The 26,931-nt window shown below is 52.0% G+C and overlaps 2 protein-coding genes across 11 annotated transcripts in view; one reads left to right on the top strand and one right to left on the bottom strand.

Moving 5' to 3' along the window:
* Sgsm3 (small G protein signaling modulator 3) overlaps positions 1-15,901 on the top strand; it is a 37,889-nt gene extending 21,988 nt beyond the window's left edge. For 2 of the 9 annotated variants that reach the window (XM_038343399.1, XM_038343400.1), the window contains exons 2-22: positions 6,462-6,564; positions 7,294-7,379; positions 7,737-7,803; positions 10,294-10,499; positions 10,591-10,698; positions 11,175-11,318; positions 11,588-11,783; positions 12,049-12,194; positions 12,427-12,651; positions 13,000-13,054; positions 13,132-13,259; positions 13,361-13,516; positions 13,675-13,729; positions 13,967-14,016; positions 14,176-14,328; positions 14,472-14,542; positions 14,616-14,664; positions 14,746-14,831; positions 14,999-15,121; positions 15,227-15,287; positions 15,420-15,901. In XM_038343399.1, coding sequence (XP_038199327.1) covers positions 6,558-6,564; positions 7,294-7,379; positions 7,737-7,803; positions 10,294-10,499; positions 10,591-10,698; positions 11,175-11,318; positions 11,588-11,783; positions 12,049-12,194; positions 12,427-12,651; positions 13,000-13,054; positions 13,132-13,259; positions 13,361-13,516; positions 13,675-13,729; positions 13,967-14,016; positions 14,176-14,328; positions 14,472-14,542; positions 14,616-14,664; positions 14,746-14,831; positions 14,999-15,121; positions 15,227-15,287; positions 15,420-15,500 — 2,253 coding nt within the window. In that variant the 5' untranslated portion in view covers positions 6,462-6,557 and the 3' untranslated portion in view covers positions 15,501-15,901. Of the gene's footprint in view, positions 1-6,461; positions 6,565-7,293; positions 7,380-7,736; positions 7,804-10,286; positions 10,500-10,590; positions 10,699-11,174; positions 11,319-11,587; positions 11,784-12,048; positions 12,195-12,426; positions 12,652-12,999; positions 13,055-13,131; positions 13,260-13,360; positions 13,517-13,674; positions 13,730-13,966; positions 14,017-14,175; positions 14,329-14,471; positions 14,543-14,615; positions 14,665-14,745; positions 14,832-14,998; positions 15,126-15,226; positions 15,288-15,380 lie in introns of all 9 variants that reach the window. The other 7 variants (XM_038343404.1, XM_038343402.1, XM_038343403.1 and 4 more) reach the window with 7 other exon arrangements.
* A 274-nt stretch (positions 15,902-16,175) lies between these two features.
* Positions 16,176-26,931, bottom strand: part of Mrtfa (myocardin related transcription factor A) — a 94,444-nt gene continuing 83,688 nt past the window's right edge. Inside the window, exons 5-14 of one of the 2 annotated variants that reach the window (XM_038343525.1) lie at positions 26,607-26,768; positions 25,169-25,344; positions 24,535-24,684; positions 22,004-22,269; positions 21,746-21,914; positions 20,858-21,019; positions 20,021-20,602; positions 19,561-19,713; positions 19,138-19,198; positions 16,176-17,585 (exon numbers count right to left, since the gene is read on the bottom strand). In XM_038343525.1, coding sequence (XP_038199453.1) covers positions 17,071-17,585; positions 19,138-19,198; positions 19,561-19,713; positions 20,021-20,602; positions 20,858-21,019; positions 21,746-21,914; positions 22,004-22,269; positions 24,535-24,684; positions 25,169-25,344; positions 26,607-26,768 — 2,396 coding nt within the window. In that variant the 3' untranslated portion in view covers positions 16,176-17,070. Of the gene's footprint in view, positions 17,586-19,137; positions 19,199-19,560; positions 19,714-20,020; positions 21,020-21,745; positions 21,915-22,003; positions 22,270-24,534; positions 24,685-25,168; positions 25,345-26,606; positions 26,769-26,931 lie in introns of both variants that reach the window. The other variant, XM_038343523.1, reaches the window with a different exon arrangement.

Genomic DNA, 26,931 nt, shown 5'->3' with positions numbered 1-26,931 from the left:
TTATGCCAATACCAGGCTGTTTTCAGCACTGTAGCTCTGTAGTAGAGTTTGAAGTCAGGGACTGTGATGCCTCTAGAAGTTCTTTTATTGTACAGGATTGTTTTGGCTATCCTGGGTTTTTTGCTTTTCCAAATGAAGTTGAGTACCGTTCTTTCGAGGTCTTTGAAGAATTTTTCTGGTATTTTGATGGGCTGAACTCCTGTTTTAATGCTTATCTAGCAAGTGCTCTACCTGCTGAGCTATCTCTTCACCCAGGGTATGCTTTTTTCTATGTGTGTGAGAGTGGCACTCGTGTGGAGGTCAGGACAACTTTCAGGAACTGCTTCCTTCTTTCTGTCTTGGATTCCAGTGACTGAACTCACTGAACCACGTCATACTTTTCTTAAAAGGCACACCCTTTTATTTTTTTAAATTATTTTCCCTTTTATGTATGGATGTTGTGCCTGTATGTATGTATGTCTGTGTATCTCGTACATGTAGTGCCTGTGGAGGCCAGAGAGGGTATTTGATCTCCTGGGACTGGAGTTCAGACAGTTGTGAGCTGCCTTGTGTATGCTGGGAATTGAACTTGGTTCCTCTTGAAGAGCAGACAGTGGTCTTAGCTGCTGGGCCATCTCTTCAGCCTCAGAATTTTTATTTTGTGTTGTTCAGAGTGCTATAAAAAAGCCACAGGATCTAGGCATGGTGGCACAAACCTTTTTCCCAGTATTCAGGAGGCAGAGGCAGGTGTATCTCTGTATGTTCAAGACCAGCCTAGTCTATAGTAATCTGATCCAGGCCAGCCAGTGCCACATGTGAGACCCTGTTTTAAAAAACAAACAAATAAAAATTCAAAAGAGTTCAGAATTTCCTTTGTCATACATAATAAATCTAGTGGCTGTTTATAATCTGGAGACTTTTATTTGTTTGTTTTTATGACAAGGTCTTGTAGCTACATAGCCAGTTATCTTGTTTCCCACATCTGGCTGGAGAGCTTATTTGTCTAGTTGCTGCAAATTCAGTCTTTCATTTGTGTTTACCTTTTACTGTGTTGCCAGTGGATAAGATGGTCCTGTGGGCATTGCACAGAACTCAGGAGACATGGAAGTGTTGTGAAAAATAGGTTTGGAAATGGCTTCTGTTCCCCTAGGAGTGTGTTTCGCAGATGGCTGTACTTAGCTCACATCCTTGGTAAGCATCTCTTTTCCTGTAGGCTGCTTTTTATGTCTTTTGCTTTTGAAAAAGTATTTCATGTCAGCATGCTTGGAATCTGCAGCCCCATGTGAAAGCTGGGGTACCCGGGGCACCTTGTCCAGCCTTTACAGAAAAAAAACTGGGGCTTGCCAGCTCTAGTTTAAAGGCACTGCTGTCATTTTCAGGGGATTATTTAGGCTGTTGAGGGGCGGGCTTCCTACAGTAACTTGAAAAGCGACAACCGTACCGTTTAGCAGTTTAAGAAGCTCCTGCTTTCCTGGGTTGCTGAGATGTCAAATTCAAGCTGTGCTGTGTTGGTAAAGTGTTACCTACAAATGAGAGGGAAAGAAGTCCTTTTCAGTTTCAGACGAGCTATTTGCACTTCCTCCCCTCCACTTTTTCTCCTCTTGGTTTTGCATAAACATTAAATCCCCAAAGAACGAAATCTGAGGTGGCGAGTAGTACCTTGTCAGAGGGAGAAAGGCTTAGAGACCTGCACCTCTCATATTTCAGTGCAATTACTAAGTTGTAATTATTTCTAATTATAATATGTATACTATAACATTACCCATAATTAGCTAATTGGTTAATTAATTTGGAGATAGAGTCTTACTATGTAGTCCTGGCTGATGTGGGATGCTCTTCTGTATGCTGTGAATGTTTTATTACCACTGGTTAATAAAGAAGCTGATTTGGCCAATAGCCAGGCAGAATAGAGCCAGGCAGGAAATCCAAACAGAGATACTGGGAAAATGATGGCAGAGTCTGGGAGATACCAGCTGCTGCTGGAGAAGCAAGATGTGAGGTAACAGGCCATGAACCTCATGGTAAAATATAAACTAATAAAAATGGGTTAATTTGAGTTGTAAGAACTAGTTAATAATAAGCTTGAGCTAATAGGCCAAACAGTTTATAATTAATATTAAGCCTCAGAATGGTTATTTGGGAATGGGCGGGTGGGAGAGAAACCCCCAGTTATACCTGGCTGACCTGGAACTCACTGTGTAGACCAGGCTGGCCTCAAAACTGTTTCTGCTTCCTGAGTGCTGGGATTAAAGACTTGTACCCACACACTTGAACATCAAATTTTAGTTTTTCTTTTGGGCTGCAGAGATGCCTCAGTAGTTAAGAGCACTTGTTGCTCTTGTAGAGGATCCAGATTCAACTCCCAGCACCCTATGTGATGGCTCACAACTATCTGAAACTACAGTACTAGAGAATCTGATCCCTTCTGATCTCCTTGGGCACCAGAGACACATCATGGTATACATACATACATATATGCAGGCAAACACTGTTACACATAAGAAGGTAGATCTTAAACTTTTTTTAAAATTTAGGTCATTACTTTATTGTTTTATGCGTATAGATGTTTATGCTAAATATACATCTATATACCATAATATGAAGTGTCCTCAGAGGCCAGAAGAGGGTATAGGATCCCCTGGAACTGGAGTTAGAGACAGCTGTAAGCCACCGTGTTAGTGCTGGGAATTGAACCTGGATCCCCTGGAAGGGCAGCGAGTATTCTTAGAGTTTTTGAGTGATTCTAATGCTTAATAAAAAGTTTCAGGCCAGTTCACAACCCCCAGAGCACCTAGGTAACAAACAGGACCCTAAGAGAGACATACATGGATCTACATAGGAAGGAGAAAACAACAAGATTTCCAGTAAATTGGGAGTGTGGGGGTCACAGCAGAGGGTAGAATGGGAGGGGAGCAGAAAAAAATGGTATAACTCAATAAAAACAAAAAGTTTCAGGCCAGGTGGTGGTTGGCACACGCCTTTAATCCCAGCACTCTGGAGGCTGAGGCAGGGTGATCTCTATGAGTTCAAGGCCAGCCTGGTCTACAAGGGCTAGTACCAGGACAGGCTTCAACGCTACAGAAAAAACCCTGTCTCAAAAAAAAAAAAGCTTCAGGCCAGATATGGTGATGCATCCCTTTATTCCCAGTGTAGGTAGAGACAGGCAGACCTCTGTAAATTGAGGCCAGCCTCATCTACATAGCACGTTCCAAGACTGCCAGGGATATGTAGAGAGACACTATCTCAAATAAATAAAGTTTCATATTTTCCAATTAGAGATACTTCCCTGATAAAATGTATTTAGATTTTTCAAATTCTGAAAAAGTCTGAAACCTCAAACAGTTGAGTCTCGAGTACTTCCAAAGAAAATAACATTAAAAAAAATCAAGACCAAGCTGGGCATAGCGGCATATGCCTGTAGTTCCAGCATTTGAAGCTGAGGTGGAAGGATCATTTGAGTCCAAAAGTTCAAGACAAGCCTGGACAGCATAGGCCAGATTATAAAACATATAACAAAGGCCGGGCGGTGGTGGCACACGCCTTTAATCCCAGCACTCAAGAGGCAGAGGCAGGTGGATCTCTTGAGTTCGAGGCCAGCCTGGTCTACAAGAGCTAGTTCCAGGACAGGCTCTAGAAACTACAGGGAAACCCTGTCTCGAAAAACCAAAAAAAAAAAAAAAAAAAAAAAACAAAACCAAAAAAACATATAACAATAATAAAAATCCAAGATCGATAGACTCTACATTCCTACTGTCTGATGGCTTTTGTGGCCAATCACCTTTTGTTTGTTTTGAGCCAGGATCCCATTATATAGATGGCTTGATCTTAACTTGCAATCCTCCTGCCTTTGCTCCCTCGCTCTGTAGGCCAGGCTAACCTCAAACTCAAAGATCCTCCTGCCCCTGCTTCCAAGTGCCGGGATTAAAGGTGTGCACACACGTAATCATCTCTTAAGGTTAAACCCTTTTATTGTCATAGTGACATTTTATGAAAACTTCTATTGCAATTTATTTTTATTTAAACTTTTTTAGATTACTTTATGAATATGAGTATTTTTGTATGCATGTATATAAGCTTGGTACCCAGGGAAGTCAAAGTCATTGGCTCTCCTGGAACTGGAGTTATAGATGGCTGTGAGCCACTGTGTAGATACTGGGAGCATCTGTAGTGGCCCTATCAGTATGGCCTTTCCTTCCTTTAGCCTTTCTCAGACTTTCCCAGCTCTGAGCTATTCTTACCAAGTTATCTGTTATCTGTAGCTTTCAGTGTTACCTCATCTCTTGAAAAAATGGTCTTCAGGATCTTAGGTATTTCTGTCTGTGTGTTCTCTGGCAGATGTCTGCAGAAAGCCCCATGTGGTGCAGTCTTGGTGCCTCGTAAGGGTGTAGTCCATGTCAGGAGACCACAGGAAATGAGCATTACCTTTGTGCCTGTGTACAGTGGCACAACATTGGCCCAACAGGAAATTGTGGGATTGGTGAGCTAGGGAGGATACACACCATCAGGAATGGCTCCTTTAAGTATGTGCATTCAGTTGTTACAGTTTCTTCAGGGCGTCTCAGAGGTGGTTGCATCAGTTATAGGTATTCTAAAGTTTCTGCTTCTTAGCACCCCTTGGCAACAGAGGGGCAGCTACAGGAACCAGGTAACCAAGACGTGACTAACTCCTTAGGCCACTTCTATCAATTCTCAGATGAGTGCTTTCAGGGAATTTTCCATAGCAACTAGAAGCTGAAAAACCTGCCCACCCAGCTTAGCAGTATCACGTCTGGGAGGCAGTATCACGTCTGACAGCCTGAAGTATATGTATCCATATATACAACATACACGGAAATAGCACAGATGCACACATGCATACAGAATTCAGAGCCAAAGCTCACAGCCTGTTAAAATGTATCCACAGTCCGGCCATTTCTCCATGCTTTCACGCAGGCAGAGCTCACATCGCCTCCTACGCTGGGCATCTGGAGAGCTTATCCAGTCCCATCAGATTTTGCTTCATGGCTGTTCAGAACCTCCTGATCGCTCCAGTCTCTGAGAATAAAGGTCAAAGGCCTGTATGCATGGTGAGGTGCCCTTGGCCCCTGTTGTTGTTCCCCTCAGTGCACCCCAGGCTCTGAACTTATTGGCTGCTCTCAGTACCTGGATCTCTCTCAGTGAAGTTCAGGCCTTGACTCCTTGCTTCCCTTGGATCCTTGCTCAGACCACAACGCTCAAAGGCTCCTTCTGATATACAGATAGCTCCTCTCTTCTGATGCAGTCCCATCTGGTTTTGTCTCATGGCTGATTGTCAACTATCCTGCAGCAGCCTGACCTTGTTCACTGTTGGGCGGCTTTGCTCAGTGCCCAGTCATTGTTTGCTGAGTGACCAATTAGTAGAAGGTTGCTGAGAAGGGACCTGCTGATGGAGAATTATCTTCCAGCCCCTCTGCCTCCATAGCAGATGTCAGTTCCTCCACTTTAAACAACCTGTTTTCCTCTGCGCTTTTGCTCTGCCATGTTTTCTCCTCTTCTTCTTCTTATTTTTCAGACAGGGTCTTACTATGTAGCTGTGGCTGACCTGGGCCTCACTATATAGACCAGACTATAGAGGTCTGCTTGCCTCTGCTCCCTGAGTACTGGGATTTGCCACCTTGCCCAATGCTCTGCTCTTCTTCAAGGAACAACCAGATCACCTCCTTTGTGCTGAGTCTTAGGATCTTATTTGGAGATATGTTGCGTCGAACCATTTGACATTGGTTTTGTATGTTATCACACACAAATATCAGCAATTTCATATGGCTTAATAGTTTTTAGTGTACCACAGTCTGGACCCAAGGCTCAGATACCAACAGCCATTTTTTTTCCTGACAGTCATTTTCTAGACATTACTAGGATCCCTAGGGCCCCGGTGGTAAGTCAGATGGTGTGCTTGAAGGCCTTACTTACATTATCTTACTTAATCTTGATAATTTTATAATGCATAAGTGGTGGTATTCATTTTATTAGTGAGAAAACTGAAGTTCAAGTGAAATATTCTTGCCTAGGACCTGAACAAGTGGAGATTAGCAGAACTGTTGCCTGAGTCCAGATCCCAGAAGACATCCCATCTTCCCCTTACCCAGATCTCTCTCTGGTTTTTTTTGAGACAGGGTTTCTCTGTAAAACAGCTCTGGATGTTCTGGAACTTGCTCTGTAGAACAAACTGGCCTCAAACTCACAGAGATTCTCCTGCCTCTCCTGCTGGGATTAAAGGCGTGCACCACCATCTCACTGTGGTTGATGAGCTCTGAATTATACAGTCTGGTCTGCAAAGCAAGTTTCAGGACAGCCAGGGCTACAAAGAGAAACTCTGTCTAGAACAAAACCAAACAATAAAGCAAAACAAAAAGAAAGGAAAATGGTGGTAGACATCTCCTAGATGAACGTTGGCGTGGGCAGAGGACTCTCCTTCTGGGATGAAGAAGTGGTGTGGAACAATCTCCCTTTTGCTCTCTCGACAGAGCAGATGAAGCCCGAGGAGCCTCATGGCAGTCAGATGCCCGTGATGCCCATCTAAGCCTGGATCTGGGAAGACCTGCTACTGTCTCCTGCACACGATGTCAGGTGGGACAAGGCCTGCACTCATAGGAGCGCTGCTGGAGCCGACTTCCAGCTTCATAACTAGCCTTCCACTGAGGCAGAGGAAGATGAGCAGTCGAAGGCCTGCCACAGCACATAGCAGGTTTAAAGGCAGCCTGAGCTATGAGGCCTTTTCTCAAAAACAACCCAAACAACTGAAAGATAATCTAGATGAGAGAGGTGGGCAGGGGGTCAGTGACTGAAACTGCTCTGCTCCGTGCTCCTCTGGCCTGCGAATTTTCTCACTGTCTGAGTTTAGTAGGGCGGTGGTAGCACACACCTTTAATCTCAGCACCCAGGAGGCAGAGGCAGATGGATCTCTGTGAGTTCGAGGCCATCCTGGTCTACAAAGTGAGTTCCAGGTCTGGGCTGTTATACAGAGAAACCCTGTCTCAAAACCAAGGGGGAAAAAGAGTCTGAGTTCGTATGTTGGACATAACTGCTGCTTTTCCACAGTGCTCATCTTTAGATTCTCCACCAGCCTCATCAGCCCACTCCATACAGCCAGTCATTTCTATGTGATTTCTATTATTGATTGACTGATTGAGACAGGATCTAATGATGTATTCCTGGTTAGCCTGGAATGAGAACTCACTATGTAGATTATCTAGGCTGGCCTCAAACTCAGATTCGTTGCCTCTGCTGGGATTAAAGGTGTGTGCCACCATGCCTAGTGTTTCTGCTTTGCTTAACTGTTCTCTCTGGTCTTTGTAGGAAACCACATGCCTTCTGCCAGTGGCCCTTTCTCTGCCCTGACTCCAAGCATATGGCCCCAGGAGATCCTGGCAAAGTACGCACAGGTATAGCAGTTAACATAGCCAGGCACCAGCCTGCCAAGCTCCCTCCCATGCTCTTCATGAAGAGATTTACTTTTGCAAGTATTCTGGGAATAGATGACACACTCCATATTCACACAGGGTCACAGGCTCACTACTAGAGGTGACATTTTAGTTTCTTGGGCCTGTAGGACCCAGTCATTAGCTAGGAGAAAGATTATTGTGGAGACACAGGAGAATTCAGTAATGTGGTGACCCTTTGTACCAGATGGCGAGAGAAGGCATCATAGAGTACTCATCATCAGGGTAGGTTTTAGCAGTCAGCCATATGGGTGGCATCTTTTGGAACCGCTTCCCACTGCTTCCTAATCCTGGTTCTAGAAGGAAGAGTCTGCAGAGCAGCCAGACTTCTGCTATGATGAGTTTGGTTTCCGCGTGGACAAGGAAGGTGAGATGCTGCCCCTTCTGTATGATCTTGCTAACGTTCTCGGGAGGAGTCTGGCCCTGTGTTTTCCATTCTACTGCATGTGACCTCTGAGGTTTGGGACTATCATTTAAGGAGTTAAGGAGAGAGTATATCTAAGGTGATGTAAGTTTATGGGAACTTTTGATTTTTTTAAGATAAATTTTATTGATTTTTTACATAGCAGTTATATATATTGTAGAAAAATTGAACCTTGCAGAAGGGAAGAAGATTAAAGCAAAATGAAGGCTGGGCATGGTGACACACACCTTTAATCCCAGCACTCAGGAGGCAGAGGCAGGCGGATCTCTCTGATTTTGAGGCCAGCCTGGTTTACAAAGCGAGTTTTGGTACAACCAGTGCTACAGAGAAACCCTGTGTGTTGTGGCAGGGTTTGGTCTTTTGAAACAGTTTCTCTATGTAGCTCTGGCTGTCCTGGAATTCACTTTGTAAACCAGACTGGACTTGAATTCACAGAGATTTGCCTGCCTCTGCCTCCCGAGTGCTGGAATTAAAGGCATGTGCCACCACTACCTGGCAGAAGGGGTAGGATTTCTTAAGAAGCCCATAGTCCCACAATTTGAGGAAGCTGCTGCTGTGTAAGGGGTTCTTTCCCTGATACTCTGAAATGTCACACCTTACACCAGGAACATTTCCTGTTACTTAAGGCTTTTAAACATACTTCACACATTTTTAATGGCTGCATAATATCATATTACAACATTGATTGTGAAATTTTTGTGGCCTTTTTTCTTTTCTTTTTTAAGACAGGGTCTCTCTACAGATCTCTGGCTATCTTGGAACTCACTATGTAGACAAGGCTGGCCTCGAACTCAGAGATCCACCTGCCTCTTTTCTGGTTACTGACATTAAAGGTGTGTGCCATCACGCCTGACATAGTTTTTTTTTTCCATAAGAGGGCATCTGACTAGATGCTCCGGCTTGTTGGGAAGGCCATCTGCCAGATCTATGATGGCCTGCCACCAGGAATAGCGGGGTCACTCACATTTCTAACGCAGGCGGTGATTTTCCTCGGTATTCTAATTTGCAAGAAGATGAAAGTTAAAAGCTCAGTTTGAGAGGGTCACAGAGAACTTTCTAGAATGATGGAAATCATTTGTGTTTTGATAGATCACCAGATTTAGAGTCCAGAATTTTTGAGTTTTGTTTTCCTGGGTTTGTTGTTGTTGTTTGTTTTTGAAACAGTGTTTCTCTGTAGCTTTGGAGCCTGTCCTGGAACTAGCTCTTGTAGACCAGGCTGGCCTCAAACTCACAGAGATCCGCCTGCCTCTGCCTCTTGGTGCTGGGACTAAAGGCATGCGCCACCACTGCCCGGCTGTGGTTGAGGTTTTTTAAGAACTAATGTAAGAGCTTGATTTAGGGTGAGTGCCAAGGAGATTGTGCAGGCAGACTCACCACACAGACTGTTTGCTGGCCGCAGACCTCGTCCTCTTGTGTGCAAGGGGTTCATGAAGCTGTGGTGCCTGTGCTTTCTTCCCGTTTATGTTCCTAAAGACGGTCTTGGCCACACAGAGTTCCTGTTCTGGTGAGGAGACAGGCCGTAAGCAAACCGAAATAGAGTATGCTGGGGGCAAGGAGACCTATGAAGAGCATTTCATAGCTCGCAAAGAGGGAGGTGAAATATTTACATATAAGGCAGTTACGTAGGGCTTTCAGAAGGGAAGACTTTGAATAGAGACTAGAGGGGGGGGAGGGAGAGAGGGAGGGAGTATAACTGGGGACGGGCAGTGACATGTGCACAAGTCCCAAGGAGTGAATGGGTTTGGTGGAGAAGAATGGAGTGGAGGAGTAAGAAGAAAGGGGTAAGAGGTGAGGACAGAGCAGCAGGTGATGGAGCCTGAGCGGTGACATGATCTGACATTTCCTAGGAGGTCTATTACTGCTCTGGAGGCCGGTGAGATGGGCCAGTAGCCAGGGGTTTGGTAGACGCAAGGAAATTCAGAGCTGGTGAGATGGCTCAGTGGGTGGAGGTGATCGCCACCAAGCCTGGTGAGCTGGTTTTGATCCTGGGGACCCACGTGGTAGAAGGTGAGAAGCTGTCCCAGGCCTCTACACCTGCGCTGTCACACGTGTGTGCTCACACGTATACACGCACAAAGCCCATCTGTCACACATGTGTGCTCACACATACACGCACAAAGCCCATCTGTCACACGTGTGTGCTCACATGCAATGGATTGAATTTGGTGTTTAGGGTACAAGGAGCCTCCCAAGCCTCTGGAGGATGGAGACCTGGCTTCTGGGTCTGGGGCTGCTTTGAGGAGAAGGAGAAGGTCTGCTTGGGCCTCCTGACCACTAAGAAGGCTGTGTGCCTAGAGCTCTTGGGAGGCTGTGGGCAGCGGAGCCACCTGGCCTGGGGACAGCAGTAAACCCCATCCAGACAGACCAGACTAATGTGGGGAGTGGGGAGTAAGGAACACGTTTCCCTTCCCCTCTGTTCTCTCTTGGTGGAAGGTTCTGAGCCTGGATGCAGCCAGATGGCAGGTGCACCCCTGGTGGAGGATCCCCCCCACAGGCTACGGTGGCAGGCCCACCTGGAGTTTACCCACAACCATGATGTGGGGGATCTCACGTGGGACAAGATCGCAGTCTCCCTACCCCGCTCTGAGAAACTCCGCTCCCTAGTGCTGGCTGGCATCCCACATGGCATGAGGCCTCAGGTGAGATGGCCACAAAGACAAGGACCCTGCAGAGAGTTCCAAGTGCTCTGGCCTGTCACAAGAGAAACTGCTGTGTGGCTTCTCCCTGCAGTTATGGATGAGACTGTCCGGGGCGCTACAGAAGAAGAAGAGCTCTGAGTTGTCCTACCGTGAGATCGTGAAGAACAGCTCCAATGATGAGACCATTGCTGCCAAACAGGTGACACGGGACAGCCGGCCAAGCTGCTTGGCAGAGCCCATGTGCCCTGGCAGGAGGGAGGTGTCACCTCTGGGGCTGCCCCTTGTTGGTCTCCTTGGCAGGGTGGGCAGCCCTTTTACTCATGAATGGGGCCTGGAGTAAACTTGCTCCTTTCCAGGCCCTTCAGTGCTGCAAGGAAAGTTATCGAAGGTGTGAGGAAGGTCATGAAGGAGATGGCCCCACGCTAGGAAGAACGGGAAACTTTAAAACAGATCAGGGTCAGGCAGGAGGCTCCCAGGCGGCTGGTGTGGGCTCAGGTCCACACCTGATGGGATCTAGTCCTGGAGAAGGGAGGGTTAGCTTTGGCCTGGACCTTAAGGAATCCCCATTAATGGGACAGAAGCCCACCCACCTACAGCTTCTCTCCCTTACTGGGTGGGTAGCAGTCTACAGTTGCATCAAACAAGGTCTTGTGGGGTGGTGTGGGGATCTGACAGATTGAAAAGGACCTGCTCCGCACCATGCCCAGCAACGCCTGCTTTGCCAATGTGAACAGCATCGGGGTGCCCCGCCTGCGCAGAGTCCTCCGAGCACTGGCCTGGCTTTACCCAGAGATTGGCTACTGCCAGGGCACAGGCATGGTAAGCAGCCTGGGAGGCAACCAGGGTCTTTTTCAGGCCTCTTGTGGGCCATGTTCTCCCTTGAGGTGCTGTACGGATGGGAGGTGGGGACTGATCTGGGAGTCCCCAAGGAGGGCCGTGGGAACATGTGTCTTTTCCTAGGGGCCCTCTCAGTCAGCCTGAAAAAGTGTGCCTTCAAGGAGGTGTCCCCAAGAGCCTTTCCTAAGTAGCCATTCTAGAATGACCCACATGAATACTTGGGTAGAAGCCCCGTGTCCTCCTCTGGCTAGGTGGCCGCCTGCCTCCTGCTGTTCCTGGAGGAGGAGGATGCCTTCTGGATGATGTGTGCCATTGTTGAGGACCTGCTGCCTGCTTCCTACTTCAGCACCACCCTGCTGGGTGTCCAGACTGACCAGCGGGTCCTGCGCCACCTGATCGTTCAGTACCTGCCTCGCTTGGACAAACTGTTGCAGGAGCATGACATTGGTGAGCCCTGGCTGCCTCCCTCCCCCAGGATCCGGGGACCCCAAGATGGTAGTGCCAACTCTGAGCTCTAAGGTTTCAAGGCAGCAGAGGGCTGGTGGCTGGGCTGTCGGCAGAGACTCACAGTTTATCCTGTTATTCTGTATTCTGATCCCTTCCCTTCCCTTCCCTTCTGCTGCTCTTTCGGAGCTGGCTGACTCTTGCCCAGGCTGTTCCCTGTAGGCCACAGCCTGGTCCCAGCCCCTGTGGCTTTGGTGTCTGTTGGCAGAGCTCTCCCTGATCACACTACACTGGTTCCTCACGGCCTTCGCCAGCGTGGTGCACATCAGACTGCTGCTGCGCATCTGGGACCTGTTCTTCTACGAGGGCTCCCTGGTGTTGTTCCAGACTACGCTGGGCATGCTGCGCCTTAAGGTGCTTACAGAGTCTCCTCCCCACTGTCCGGGCCACCTAGCTCCCAGACTGAGAAAGGAGAGCGTGGATCTGGTACCCTCTTCTGGGGAGACACCATGCTAGTCCAGCCTTCATCATAGTGTTGCCTGAGAGAAGCTGAGTGCATGCTCGGGGATCTTCCTGGGCCTGCCGAAGGGCACAGGTTTCTGAGGAGGGTACCAGTGCCATGCTCCCTGACTCTCCCACTCCCCAGGAGGAAGAGCTGATACAGTCAGAGAACTCGGCCTCCATCTTCAACACGCTGTCAGACATCCCTGCACAGATGGAAGACGCGGAGCTGCTGCTGGGGGAGGCCATGCGGCTGGCTGGCTCCCTCACTGATGTGGCTGTGGAGACCCAACGCCGCAAGCATCTGGCCTACCTCATTGCAGACCAAGGCCAGACCCTGGGGACTAGTGCCACCACCAACCTCTCCCAGGTGGGCAGAGTAGGGAGGCTCTGTCTTGGCCACATCATGGAGTTCCCAAGGGAGCCCAGAGGGAGGGACTGGGGGAAACAGACTGGCCCTTACCTGCTAAGCTACTCTCCATCCCACCCAGCTCTGCACATGCCTGCAGTGGCCCAGTTAGACAATCAGACGGCCACTAGGGGGTGACCTAGGCTTCCTTAGTAACAGGCATTCCTGGACATTCCTAGCCTGAACTGAAGATATGTTTTGATCTGTGTCCACTTCAGCCCATTAGAAATGTCCAGGCACTAGTGAGACACAAGTTAGTGTCTGCCTTTCTGAGTGGCTCCTTTGGCCACTCAGCTTTCTTCTCCACAGGTTGTACGCCGCAGGACTCAGCGGAGGAAGTCTGGCATCACCTCCCTGCTCTTCGGTGAGCACCAGTGTGGGTTTGTGCAGGCTCTTCTAGAGGCTGGGCAGGACTGGTGACTGAGCCCATGTGCCTCCTAGGGGAGGATGACCTGGAGGCTCTCAAAGCCAAGAATATCAAGCAGACAGAGCTAGTAGCTGACCTCCGTGAAGCCATTTTGCGAGTGGCACGCCACTTCCAGTGCACAGACCCCAAGAACTGTAGTGTGGTGAGTGGCAGGTTCCCCAGACTCAACTTGGGGCTCCCCTTCCCCAGCTCATTCTTGGTACTGAGGCTCCTCCTCCATGGTGGGCCTTTTGTTTCTGGCAGGAGCTGACCCCAGACTACAGCATGGAGAGCCACCAGCGGGACCACGAGAACTATGTGGCGTGCTTACGCAGCCACCGGCGCCGGGCCAAGGCCCTGCTGGACTTCGAGCGGCATGATGATGATGAGTTAGGCTTCCGAAAAAATGACATCATCACGGTGTGTGGGGGCCTGGCATGCATGCTTCCTGCTGCCTGCTCCCCACCTTCCCTGCTGAGAGCTGATGTTGCTGAACATGTTTGGTCTCAGCCTGGTGGGTGCTGAGGACATCAGGTGGTTTGTGCAGGCCCTGATCCCAGTCCTGTTTTCTCCTGCAGATCATTTCTCAGAAGGATGAACACTGCTGGGTGGGCGAGCTGAACGGCCTGAGAGGTGAGGGCTTCTGTCTGCTGTAGGGCTGGCGAGGGAGATGAGTCCTTCCTCTTCCATGGCCTGCCCAGCCTCAGACCTCTGGCCTCTGAGGGAGCTAGATTTTCTTTCCTTTCGGTCTCCTTGGCATGCCTGGCCTACTTGAAGGTTCTGAATGGTCTGGGGAGCCCTTTTCTTGGACCTTGGGGAGAAGGGTTGGGATGGCCGCTGCTGCTCTTCACATGACTGCTTCCCCAACAGGCTGGTTTCCAGCTAAGTTTGTCGAGGTCCTGGATGAACGGAGTAAAGAGGTAAGAGTGTGGAGCTGCTCCTTGTAGCTCGTGGTGTGGGAGCATCCTCCTACTGGGTCCATGTCTCAAGTGAGCTCTGGCTTGTGGCAGCTGCCAGGAGGACAGGAGAGGTTGGCTGCAGGTTTCAGGCCAGGGCTTCTCAAACATTCTCTCCACCAGTACTCCATTGCTGGGGATGACTCTGTGACAGAAGGAGTCACAGACCTCGTGCGAGGGACCCTCTGCCCAGCCCTCAAGGCCCTGTTTGAACATGGACTGAAGAAGCCATCCTTGCTTGGAGGAGCCTGCCATCCCTGGCTGTTTATTGAGGAGGTAACTGCTGTTGGCACCTGGGCCTGGTGCTCACCTCAGTCCTTCCCTGGATTCCTGGAGGAGGTGGAGGGAGCTTGCAGGGTGGTGGTGGCGGCATGTGTTCACCATCACTGCCCTCACTCACTGTGTCTTGTCCACCACAGGCAGCGGGCCGGGAGGTCGAGAGAGACTTTGATTCAGTGTACTCCCGCCTGGTGCTCTGTAAGACATACAGGTATATACATAGTGCCTGTGCCACCTTCCAGTGCCCAGCATGGCAGCCAGTGATGGCACTCTTGTTCTTGCAGGTTGGATGAAGATGGCAAAGTCCTGACCCCTGAAGAGTTGCTGTACCGGGTAAGTCAGGACACTTGTTAGGATTCTTGAGACCTCTCTGGCCAGCCACTGGGCACTTGAGTGACATTGTGCCCTTCTCAGGCTGTGCAGTCTGTGAATGTGACCCATGATGCGGCACACGCCCAGATGGACGTCAAGCTCCGCTCACTTATCTGTGTGGGGCTCAAGTAAGTGTAGGGAAGGAGAGGCCCTTCAAAGAGTACCCCACAGGGCAGGGCTGGGGTGCGGGGGAGGTCCTCAGGAATTCTGAACCCATTGGAGGCCTCACTTTCCTGAGGGTGCAGGGTGGGGTCCCCTGGCCCCCAGCCCCATCCTCTTCTTGCTTTGTTCCTAGTGAACAGGTGCTACACCTGTGGCTGGAGGTACTCTGTTCCAGCCTGCCCACTGTGGAGAAGTGGTACCAGCCCTGGTCCTTCCTGCGCAGCCCCGGCTGGGTCCAGATCAAGTGTGAGCTCCGGTGGGTGAGTGGGCAGCTCTGAAGGGTCTGGAACGTGGTGGGATTGGAGACTGGTGGGTGGGCAGAACAGTCCAGAATGACCAGAAACTGTCCCTTGGTCCCTAGTGTCCTCTGCTGCTTTGCCTTCAGCCTCTCCCAGGACTGGGAGCTCCCTGCTAAGAGAGAGGTATGTGTGTGGCTTGGTTGGTCCCTGGCCATTGCCTTTGCCAGGAGGGCTGTGGTGCAGTCTGGGCTGAAGAAGTGACCTGTGTGGTTCCAGGGTGGTCCCTGTCCATGACTGGGGCTGTTCTGTGCACAGGAGGAGAAGCAGCCACTGAAGGAGGGTGTTCAGGACATGCTGGTGAAGCACCACCTTTTCAGCTGGGACATAGATGGATGACACTCCTAGCTGCTCTGTGGCTCCCAGGCCTACCCCAGCCATCGGTTGCCTGGCAGAGGGCAGAGCCCTGGCCAGCCTCAGGCCTCCTTCTCCAAGGAAGGAGGTTCAGGGAAGGAAACACCCCGGAGCCTGTCCGGGACCCATGATCAGTGTCTAGGCCTCCCCACCCCATGCTCGCATAGTTGGCTGGTGGCCAGCTCAGCGTCTCTTAATGTGTTTCTGGGGAGTGTCCTTCCAAGGTCCTTAAGGAAGCCCCGAGTGCTGGGCATATGGTATACTAACCAAATCCTTGCGAAGGAGTGGAGAGCCACATCCATGCTGGCCTCTGCTCAGGAAGGGGGTAGGCTAATGGTAAAGGCCTCTTGACCTCTTTAAATGTAAATAAAATTCATTTTGTGAGACAGCGCCTCCTATCTTTGTTTAGCTAGGTCTGGGGGTACTATCAAGGTGACCCCATCAAAAACCACTTGAAATGGTCTGAAACTAGGGCCACAGTGTGACCTGTAGGTGCCGCCATGGAATAGGCCCAGGACCCCAGTCATGCCTTTCAGCCCTGATGGATCAAGTACAACAGCCTGGCAAGTCTGTGTTTTTGTTTTATTTTAAAAAGTTCACACAGCGTCCCCACCTTTGTCCCAGCACTGTCCCTACTCCGTACTGGATCAGGACAGAACAGGGCTGGTGTTGGGCAGAAGGTACAGCCGGGACCCACGGGACCCACCCACCCACCCTTACCCCATCCCAAGGCCAGGGTGGCTGCAGTGGGGAGATGGGACGGAATGTGGGTGAGTGGAGAACTGAGAACCAGGAAGCACCTCTGCCCTTGTGGCACTATGGAGCCAGGAAGCAGGGCAGGGTGGCGTGTAGGCGATTGGTAGGTGTCTGTCTACATGTCAAATGTGTGTGGGATAGGCCTAGGCAGCTGCATGCCAGGTTGGGTACTGGGCCACGTGGCACACAGCTCCTCATGGTGACCCTGTATCAATCCCCAAGCAGCTCTCCAGGCCTTTTGCATGTGAAAGCAGGTGGAGGTAGCCACGCCCATCTCCCCCACCCCTAAAAATATATGTATATATGCAAGTTGATATATAATATCGAGGTATATACACCTATACAGATTTTTGCCACCAACCACTAAATGGTTACACTATACCAAGACTAAAATGGCAGAGTGCCACCTCTTGGGACAAGGGGTCCTGGGACTGGCTGAAATAGGGAATGGGCAAGTAGAGGCCTGGCTAGTTTCCTCCTTAAAGGGAGAGGAAGGCAGGTTGGCTCCAGGCCCACCTGGGCCAAACTTCAGCCAGATGTGCACCTCTGACCTCAGAAAAGGAGGTCGAATTGAACTGGGTTTGGCCAGCCTCTGAAAACCTCAGCATGGGCCCAGAGTTGTTTCTTGATAGCTTTTATCCCCGACCCTGGGTGAGCGTGAGGCAGGTGTAGGGTCTCTACTGCAGCCTCCAGGGACTGTGATTGTCAAGGCTCACAGTCACAGGGAGCACACACTGGTTATGGTCCTGTGGCTCCCCAACTTCAGACCCTTCCCTAGCCTACGTCTGGAGTTAGAGGGCTACAAGCAGGAATCCCAGTGGAGCTGCAAGTCGTGGCCATCCAGGAAGTCCGTGGAGAAGAGGCTGGGGGCTGCAGTACTGAGGGGAGCCAGGCTGAGCACAGGGCCACCAGATGACAGCTCCAGCCAGTCCATGCTGTCCAGGTGGCCATCAGCCAGGTCCAGGCCCATACCACTGCTGGGCTCAGAAGCAAAGTGCAATTCCGAGGTGTCCATGGGTGATGGGGGGTGGTCCAGGATGGCAGAGCTGCTCAGCATCTGGCTGTGGAGGTCATCAATGAGGGAGAGGGGCTCTGGTCCTTCGTGCCCACTAGTCAGCAGGGGCAGCCCCGTACTGCTTTCCAGAAAGTCCTCCAAGCGCCCTGGAAGAGTTGGGGAGCCAGGTGGAGGAGCAGCCTGAGGGAGTTCATTCGAAGGCGAGGGCTGTGGTGTCAGCAGGGACCCACAGGCTGCTGCTGGGGGTGGCTTCTCCTTGCCTGGTAGGGATGGTTGCTCCTTGAAATATGCTGAAATCTCTGCCAACAGAGACAGTGGATTGGGTCAGAAACCAAGTTTGAATAGGCACAAAAAATGATGGGACAATCTTTACCATAAACCAGAGAAGAATCTACTTACTGACTACAGACTTAAATATATAGGAGATAAAACCATAGAACTTCTAACTTGTGGGAGCTGAGGATAAATGGAACAATGCCTGCCTCGTATGCATGAGGTTCTTCTGGGTTCAAACCACACATGCATGCACCGAAAAGACATGTCACCAAATGAGAGGAAGTATCTGCAGGTCACAGATTGACCAGGGAGTGCGTACAGTTTGTAAAACTCCACTTCACTTTTAAAAATGGGCAAAGGATAGGTGTTTTCTGCGCAGATCACGTCTGTAACGGTCATGGCATCGCTGTCATTAGGGAAATTCTGTCTCATACATGACAGTCTGGCTACTCTCAGGTCAGAAGTGGAGCAGATGAACTCATGCATGAGGTTCCCAGCACCAGAAGTGTTGGTGAGGAAGTGGGGTCACTGGAACCAAGTGTGCGCGACAAGGGAAGGTTAAATAGCTCACAGCAGCTTTGAAAGCGGTATGAGTTGGTTCCAAAAAAAAAAAAAAAAAAAAAAAAACCACCACAGTATGATCTAGCCATCTCATCTGTACCCAAAAGAGTATGTGGCTGCTGCTTTTAGGTACATACAGTTCTAGTGTACAGTGCTGGACATGGTGGGTAAAATAAGCCCCTCACAGACAGAGCAGGCACTCTCTCACAGGGAGTGAGGGTGATGGCTGTGCAACACCAGTGTACTTAATGCAACTGGATGTCGGGTTTTGTTGTATGTGACACACTAAAACTCTCCAGGTCTCTGTCCCAGGTCAACTGTGCCTGTGTTCAGCTTCCCAGATGCCACCGCCTGCCTCTTTCTGGCATCAAGTGTCCTTTGGAGGATGGAGACAGGCAGCACTCTGGCTGCCATTCCCTCTACCATCCCTTAAGTACCAGATTTCAGTGGTTCCAACTCCTCCATTAATCCCCTCCCTGTCCTGATGGGGTTTATTGTGGGCACAGTGGCCGCTGTGGCTCAGGCTTGGGGCTCTCCTGAACTCCAGTCCAGCCACCTGCACTGGTACAAAGCCTCTGTGGCAGACTCAGCACTAAATGTTCCCCTTAACCCTGGAAACTCCTGAGTATCAAGCACTGAATAGTTAGTTGTATAGGACACAATCAAACTTCCCCTGGCTGCACCTCTCCAGCTCACTGCAGGGTCTCCGCGCTGGTGTTCCTGCACAGCCACAGTCACCACAACAGGGAAGGCCTTGTGTCAGATGACTCTGCCACCTTGGGCCAGCCATGACCTCATACTCCACAGCCCCCAAGCCAGTACTCTCCTAGGGTTTGCCCTGGAACCCTGAATTCCTGGATCTTTCCTGTCCCTTGTCATGCTGCTGTCAGGTATTTAGACAACTCTCCCCACACTGTAGACTGAGTTCTACAAGGATAAACGTAGGCCTAACTACAGGGATGTCATAGGCCTGAAACTAGAGGTGAGGAGGGCAGCTGGGGATGGGGTTTTTACCTCCACTCTGAATAAGAATATCGAACAGATCGTCCATCTGCTGACTGGAAGAGCCATTTTCCTACAGGACAGAAACAGAAAAGAACATGAAAATCCAGATACCAGCTCAGCTCAGGTTGGGCAGACTAGCTTGTGCTTCTGCCTTGCACTGAGTGTTCCTCATGCTTGTCATGGACCTGCTTCTTAAGCCCATCCCCAATCCATGTGGGGCTGAAGCATTGCCCAAGGTTGGGCCTACTGACTTAAAGCATTTATTGTACATATGAGTGTACATGCCATAACGTGTGGAGGTCAGAGGACAACCTGCCAGAGTCAGTTCTTCCCTTCCACCATGTGGTTCCTGAGGCTCAAACCGGTTGTCAGGGAAGTGCCTTTATTTGCTGAGACATCTTGCCAGTGCACCCCAGCTCCCAGCAACCTCACCTGCTGCTTAGGCTGCTGAGTCACAGTCTCCTCATACCCAGGCGGCTCCTTCTTCAGCAGAGATGTGGGGGCTGCAAATGAGGGCTGGGGCGGGTGCTCCAGGTCCATCTGGGCAGGTGGGTCAGGGGCTGGAGAACCAGGCTGAGACAAAGGCTAAATGGGAAAATCAGTTGTTGGTGGGGGTAGAGGCGAGGCTCAAACATGCCAGGGTGGGAAGAGCCTCCCTTACTGCCCATAGGTAGTTAGCTAATGAGCTTTTGGGAGCTTTCATGGAAGCCACTAGGGAAGAAGAAATACAGGGATGGGGTAAGCATGATGCTGTGAGGGTGACAGGAACACCTGGCCACAAGGAGGCCACTCTAGGGAGCAGGATCCTGAGTCTGAGGCTGCAGCTTATATAGGTCAGGGTTCACTCTCCACCCGCCCATGAGCCACCCAGCCCCTGCCCTTCTTCAGCTACCTGCCGGGGGCTCCCAGTGGGCAGGCCAGGGTCATCTGCACTCTTATTGGTCACCGTGAGGATGAGGTGAGTCCCTGTAGAGTCAGTGACCAGAGTAGGAGGGGTGACTCTTTTGAGGAAGTTGGTGCCCTGTGGGCCCAAGAGCAGCTGGGGGGCAGGGGCCAGATCTGGCTCAGGCGGCCCGGCTTCCTGCTTCACCACCACAGGTGCGGGCCCTGGGGCTGGGGCCTGAGTGTCTCCATGAGTGGTAGTGGGAGCTACCAGGCCAGGGCCAAAGGCACAAGCAGAACCCTGAGGCTGGCAGCTCAGCTGGCAACTGGAGAAGCTACTTTCTCGCTTCACAGGGCTGCTGGCTGGGGCCGGCTGCTGCGCCCGCTTCTGCTGCTCCAGCTGTAGTCGTAGCAGCTCAACCAGCTGCTGCTTCTGCTGGAGCATTCGGGTCAGCTCCTCAATCTGCTTGTCCTTCTCCTGCAGCATCTGGTCCTTGTCCAGTCCCTCCACCTCAGTCCGTGCACCAGGGCTCAGGCAGCAGGACGCAGCACGGGCACCCTCTTCCTTCACGAGGATCTGCAGTGGGGAGGCCTGCAGGGTGAGCTGTGTCAGCGGCGATGTCACCGTCTCACCAAAGGCATCCCCCGGCGTGGAATTCTCATCACCCGTGCTGAGCAGTGACCGCTCTGAGGGGGTGGGAGACACAGGGGGTGTGGAGCCCGTGCTGCCAAACTTCACCATGCCATTGCTGGTTACTGTGGCCACCACCATCTCAGCTGGTGCTAGGCCTGCTGTTACAAGACCTGGCGCTGTGCTCAGCCGGGCCGCAGGGAAGGCGACCACTACCTCACCAGCCTTGGACAGGAGAGAGGTGGTGGCAGGGGCCTTGGGGGCTCCTGGAGCTGGGCTGACTTGGTCTTGGTAGGCACGCAGGCGCTCAATCAGCTCTGTCTTGGTGCCAGAGACGGGCAGTGACCGCAACTTCAACTCCTGCTTCAGCTCTGCCACCTGCAGGGGTTGAGAGCTTAGCAGCCTGGGCTGGACAAGGACAGGGCAGGTTGGGAAAGGTAGGGGCTAACAGTATGTGAGTCTGTCCTTCGTCTGGGTCCCACTGGCCATTCCAGATGAGACCCTGCAAGGCCCTCCCTTAGAGCAGACTTCCCCAGCCCCATGTGGTGCCTGCAGCTCAGTGACTTCCCTAGTGCCCCGGATGAGGAAAGCTCACGGAATACAACAACCTTGAGCTCATAAAAATACTAAGCAGAAAGAGCAGGACCTGAGTCCAGCTGGAGCCCATCGGCCCAAGACTCTCACAAACGTAGTCTTGCAGGGATTCAGGTCATTGACACAGGAGGACACGTGTTCAATAGAAAACTTGGCCTATCCCATCTTCTGTTCGCGGGCAGAGAAAACAGGCTGGGCCAGGCTGAGCCTCTGGCACTGACAGCAGAGGTGAGTGAAACTATCCACCCTACCTGCTGCCTGCTCCCCTCCCAGAGGGAACAACCCCCTGCTGCTACTCACAGTCCACCACACAAGATTTCCCCCACTCACATACACAAAGGCTGGTACTGCTATGACCACAGGCCAGTGAAGCCTTACTGCAGGCTCTGAGGTGCCCTCTCATGGCAGATCAGATCTGGAGCCTGCTCTGCCTTCCATCTGTGGTCATGGGGCGTCACTGTTTCTGCCTGAAATCTGCCCCTAGTCTTCCAGTGAGGAGGGATCAGCTACCTTCATGTCATCCAGGTTCGCTGGCAGGGCTCCCGGTTTGCCAGCCAGTGCAGTGCTGTTCTGCCGTGCCAGCCCACTGGGCCCTGGGGTGCCTGAGCTGGAACTGCTGCTGGTGGAAAGGCTGCGTGATGGGGTGGGGGCACCGCTTCCGGGAGTCTCGCCTGCTGGCCTGAGGCAGGACAGAAACAAACAGCTTCAGTACCCCCTAGTTTCTGCAGGCAGTAGCCATCTGCAGAACCTCAGGGACCATGTTCCTACTTGGGAGGGGCAGGCAGGATGGCCTGGTAGTTGTAGTGCTGCTGCTGCTGCTGCTGCTGCTGCTGGTTGAGGATCTGCAGCTGCAGGAAGAGCTGCTGCTGCTGCAGGATCTTGGCGTAGGAGGAGTCCATGGCGGGCGCCCCCTTGTCCGGCTTTTGGTCCGGGGGGATGTACTGGTGGTACTTGAGCTTCTTCACCTTTGGCTTCAGCTCCTTGGCCTTCTTGCTGCGCTGTGACTTCTCGCTGGCAGACTTTGGTTGGCTTTGCTGAGGGGACACAAGACAGTGTCTTCAGGGGCCACCCCAAGGAGAAACAGCCTAGCCCCATGCCCAGCATCTTCTGAGGAGGCACCCACCCCTACTCTGTGAGACCGTCTCTGTCCTAAAAGACATGGCAGGCTGGAGAAAAGACCAACCAGATGGATCTGCACAAGTGTCACCGTGACCCTGAGCAAAATAAAAACATAAAAACTGAGCTGAGCAGCAGGGCCATGCTCCAGAGCCCCACACCAGCCTCTGAGTCCCACCTAGGAAGGAAGTGTCAGAAGAAGCTCAGAAGACACTTGCCCAAGGCTGCACAGTGACCTTGTTCTTGATATAGCCCAGGATGCCACAGTCTTTTCTGTTTGTGCCCCATAGGCTCCTGGCTGGCATAACTTTAGGGCCTGGATGATCAGAGGATTCAGGTCAACCCAAAAAGGTCAGGGGGCAATAATCAAAATGCCTGCTCTTTAAGGCAGGTCGAGATAGACGGAGGCAAGTTATCAGTGTCCTAGAGAGGACACTGGGAGCCTAGAAATTTCTGAGCAGACAAAGGTGACATGGGTAGAAGATGATGCAGAGATCAGATGGACTTATCACGTGGCACTGGTAATCAAAGGAAGGTCTGGGCAGAGGCGGCCACACGGACATGCGGCAGTGAGGAGCTGGGCTCTTGGAGGAAGATGTCTCTGGTCTTGACACTATGTCTGATGAGGCCACGGGACAGCAGGACAGAGTGGATGGCCATGGGCACCCAGACTGCAAAGGGAAGACGTGGCCAAGGATAGCCTCACCCTAAGGGAGGAGTCACGGAAAAGATAAAGAAGGAAAGCCAGGACCTGGGAGAGGATGGTGCTTAATCTACTGCTGGCACCAGGAGTCAAACCACAAGCCACTGAGGAATGTATCAGAGAAGAGCAAGCACAGGCAGACTGCTCAGCCAAACGTGTGGTCAGAAAAGGCCATGTAACATGAAGAGAGGTAGAGAGAAGCTGGGGACATCTGGGGTACCATGGGATGTAAAAGAAGACAGTGCAGGTCTCAGCAGTGCCTGCTGAAGAGGCCAGTGTGGGGGCGTCAGGGACTAATGCAGATGGACAGGAGGCCCCTAGCCAACTGAGCACTCAGTGAATACCAGAAGAGAAGAATCTGGACAGTTCCCGGGCCGCGAGCCATCAGTCCCTCCCACACTCAGGCTAAAGGAGAGGGCTGTGGGTAGCCAGGAGTTGCCATGCTGGTATACGGTGTGTATGGGGAGGGGCCGAGAGAGGGAGCAGAAAGGACAGATGAAACTGCTGGGATGGTGTAGGTGGCTCTGACATTGACCTCTGTGCAGCTGGTAACTCCAACTCCCTGTGCACACAAGGCCAGCAAGCTGAACCATGGGCTTCCTGTAACCCCAACTCCCTGAGGGGCTTCAGGGGAGGCTACAGGGCCAGTGGCATGATCCCCAGCACACCCTGCCGAGTCAGCCCCCTGTGGCACAGACTCACTGCTTCAGGAGACAGAAGATGGAGCCCTCAGGCACAAATGACTGGCTCACTGTGCTTGCCATGGGCTGAACGTGGTGCCCTGCTGAAATGTTAGAGCTGAATTCTCCACTATGAGGTATGACGAGGATGGTGGCTTAACTTGTATGTAGAGGGGGCCGCAGAGTTACTACGAATACATAAGGTCATCATAGGATGGAGCCCCCGTGACTTGGACACTGATTAGTGTGGTAAGCCAAGAAAAAAAAAACCCTTTAAAGAAAAAAATTACAGCTGGGTAGTCGTAGCACACACCTTTAATCCCAGCACTCGGAAGGTAGAGGCAGGTGAATCTCTATGAATTTGAGGCCATCCTGGTCTACAAAGCAAGTTCTAGGACAGCCAGGGCTACACAGAGAAGCCCTGTTTCAAAAAAACAAACAAACAAAAAAAAACCCCAACATGTTAACACTGTGCACAAACGTCAGAGTGTGCATGTGAAGGCCAGAAGAGAGCCTGCGTGAGTCTGTACGTTCCTCCCACCATGAGAGTGGGCCGGGAGATTCCACTCAGGATGTGAGGCTAGTGGCAAGCGCCTTTACCCTATGTCCAGGCTAAGATGGTGTCAGTGTCACCATGGCAGCACAGAGATCGGAAGAAATTCCCACATCACCTTAGGCTGGGTCCTTGGCCCTGGAAGACGTGCACCCCCACCCCACCCCTTGCCGTTCTCACAGCTAGAATGACATCACAGCACGACTTCAAAACACAGGGAAGGGAGGACCGCCGCTGGCAGAAGTACCTTAATGAGTGTGGGGGCAGGCTTGGCAGTGGGGACGGTGGTTCCATTGGTGAGGCTGGGGGGCAGCAGAGGTGGGGGAGGCAGAGGTGGCTGCTCTGTCAGGAAAAGCGTCTCTCCAGGATCCGGACCCACTGGGAGTTGAGAAAGAACCTGAGAGGGAGGTGAGAAGTGAGGACCCTGGCACCCCCAAATGGAGTGTACTTAACCTGCCCTTCCATCCTTGCGGTCGGAGGACAAAGGGGTAAGTGGCAACCAGGGGGATGATACAAGATACAAAGCCAGGCTGGTAGGGAGAGAACGAGAGAGAGAGAGAGAGAGAGAGAGAGAGAGAGAGAGAGAGAGAGAGAGAGAGAGAGAGAGAGAGAGAGAGAGCAGTCAGAGGCGGCCGCACATCACTGAACTGAGCACAGGTGGGCCAGCCGGCAACGAGGAGTAGAGCCCGCAGAGTAGGTGGGCCCGGGAGGCTGCAACCCCAGCCGCAGGACTCCAGCCCAGCCTCTCTTTATGCTCAGGCTGCTAGACTCAGGGTTCACTGCTGACCCCCACACACCTAACCCTCAAGCATAGTAGGAACTGCCCATCTTGCCCAGGACAGAGGCCCGGCTCTGGGCAGTTTCAGCAAAGGTGAACTCACCTGAGTGGGTGATGTGGAGGTGGCACTGGGCAGTGGCTCGCTGACTCGGGGCTCCAGGGGTGATGGCACTGAGCCCTGAGACTCATGGCTGGCAGGCTGCTCAGGGGATAAGGCGTCACTGCTGTCCTCGTCAAAGGAGGAGCTGTCTGCGACCTTCGGGTAATTCACCTGGCCCACTGAAACAACGCCGCGTGTGAGACTCCTGCAGCCAGGTACAGGGACCCAGCTGGGTCCGAGAGGCACAGTAAAGAGAACCCAGTGACCAGCCTGCCTTGGTGCAGAGCTCAGACCCAGTCGGCATTCCAAAACAGGCTTGCCAGAAGCTGCCTAGGTTAGTTAGTAACAGGCGAAGGAAAGCCCGGATTTTTGGCCTTGTGTTTTGTTCTCTCCAGTGCTCACGGTCCACGCATGTGAAGGGCATGGACCTGCTGCTCAGAGGTCACGGAGACAAGTGAGCACAGCTCCTCCTGAGGGCGCCAAAAAGGCCACAACGGTCTAAGGTTCTGGGGCTACAGAGGGAGGCTCCCTGGGAAGGGACACCCACCTCACTGATACCCCAGCTCAGAGGAAGTGCGACTCCCTTCAAAGGCCTGTGAACCGAAGACCTGGCGCCTGGGCAGTCTGCTGCCATCTTGTCCCTGATTGGCCCTGAGCCATATCCTGACAGAGCTTACTGACGCAGGGCAGAAGCAGGGACAAGAGCCCCAGTGTGGGAATCGCAGTGGCAGTGAAGGAGGCGGAAACAAAGGCGAGGAGGATGTGTCAAGAGACGTGTCACAACCACTGTCTCTACAGTCAGGGGAAGAGGTGGGAACCCAGATGAAAAAGAGGAAGAAGCCCCCAACCTCTTCCTCCCTAGCCGTAACCTGAGGCTTTCTACATCCAAGGGACTGAGGAGGAACACCTAAGTTTCTCCCTCACCAGTGGACTGTGCTGATGGGCCAGGAAGGTGGGGCTTGCCCGTCTGTCATGCCCATCCTACAGACCTCCTTCTTACTCCCAGCAAGGGGCCTATTCAGAGACAGCAGCCAGGTGGGGCCAAGGATGTGACAATGATGATCCAGACAAGAGAAGCTATAGCTCACACTGATCTGGGTCCATCCTGAAGAAAGGCACTAGCCATGCTGAGAGGACGGAGACCATGTCCTACGCCCAGCCCTGCCCTCTGGGAAGTGGTGGCTGGGGAGGCTGGAGCAGAACAGAATCTCTTCTCAAAGGGCAGCCGAGGACAGACACCAGGTCTGAGGGAGGGGGTGGCCTAAAGAGACAGTGGACGTGTGTGTGCAATGGGCATTGAGTGTGTGGGGTGAACACTAACCAGGCTCTCAACAGCCCCTCTACTGCTGTCTGAGACAAACATGGGCCCGGGTTCCACTTCTTCCCCTGAATGCCTCCTCACATCTGGTGAATCCATGTGTCTAGTCTCAAGCCCCCTCACCAATAAGTGCTTCCTTCAAGCTGGACTCCACAGGCAAGATGTTCTTCTCCACCAGCTCCATGGGGCCGGGCCTCTGTGCGATCTTTTCGTTGAGGTCGTCGGCCAACCTGGCTCTCTTCAGCTTCAGCTGCTTGGCCTGGAGAGAAGGCTCAGCCGAGGTCTCTGCCGTGGGAGAGAAGGGGGCTCAGAAAGACGGAAGGACCGCCAGGGCAGCGGAGCAGACACAGCAGAGTGAAATGCCCGCCAGGCAGAGGAGGGTAACCTGGCTCCCAGCGTCACAGGACGAGGGCCGGGCCAGGCCAGCCCCGAGGAGAGTGGAGCTGCA

This window comes from Arvicola amphibius, chromosome 9 (assembly GCF_903992535.2).
Source record: "Arvicola amphibius chromosome 9, mArvAmp1.2, whole genome shotgun sequence".
NCBI classification, from domain to species: Eukaryota; Metazoa; Chordata; class Mammalia; order Rodentia; family Cricetidae; genus Arvicola; species Arvicola amphibius.
Note: the sequence above shows the minus strand (reverse complement) of the source record. Positions and strands in the feature narration are given on the sequence as shown.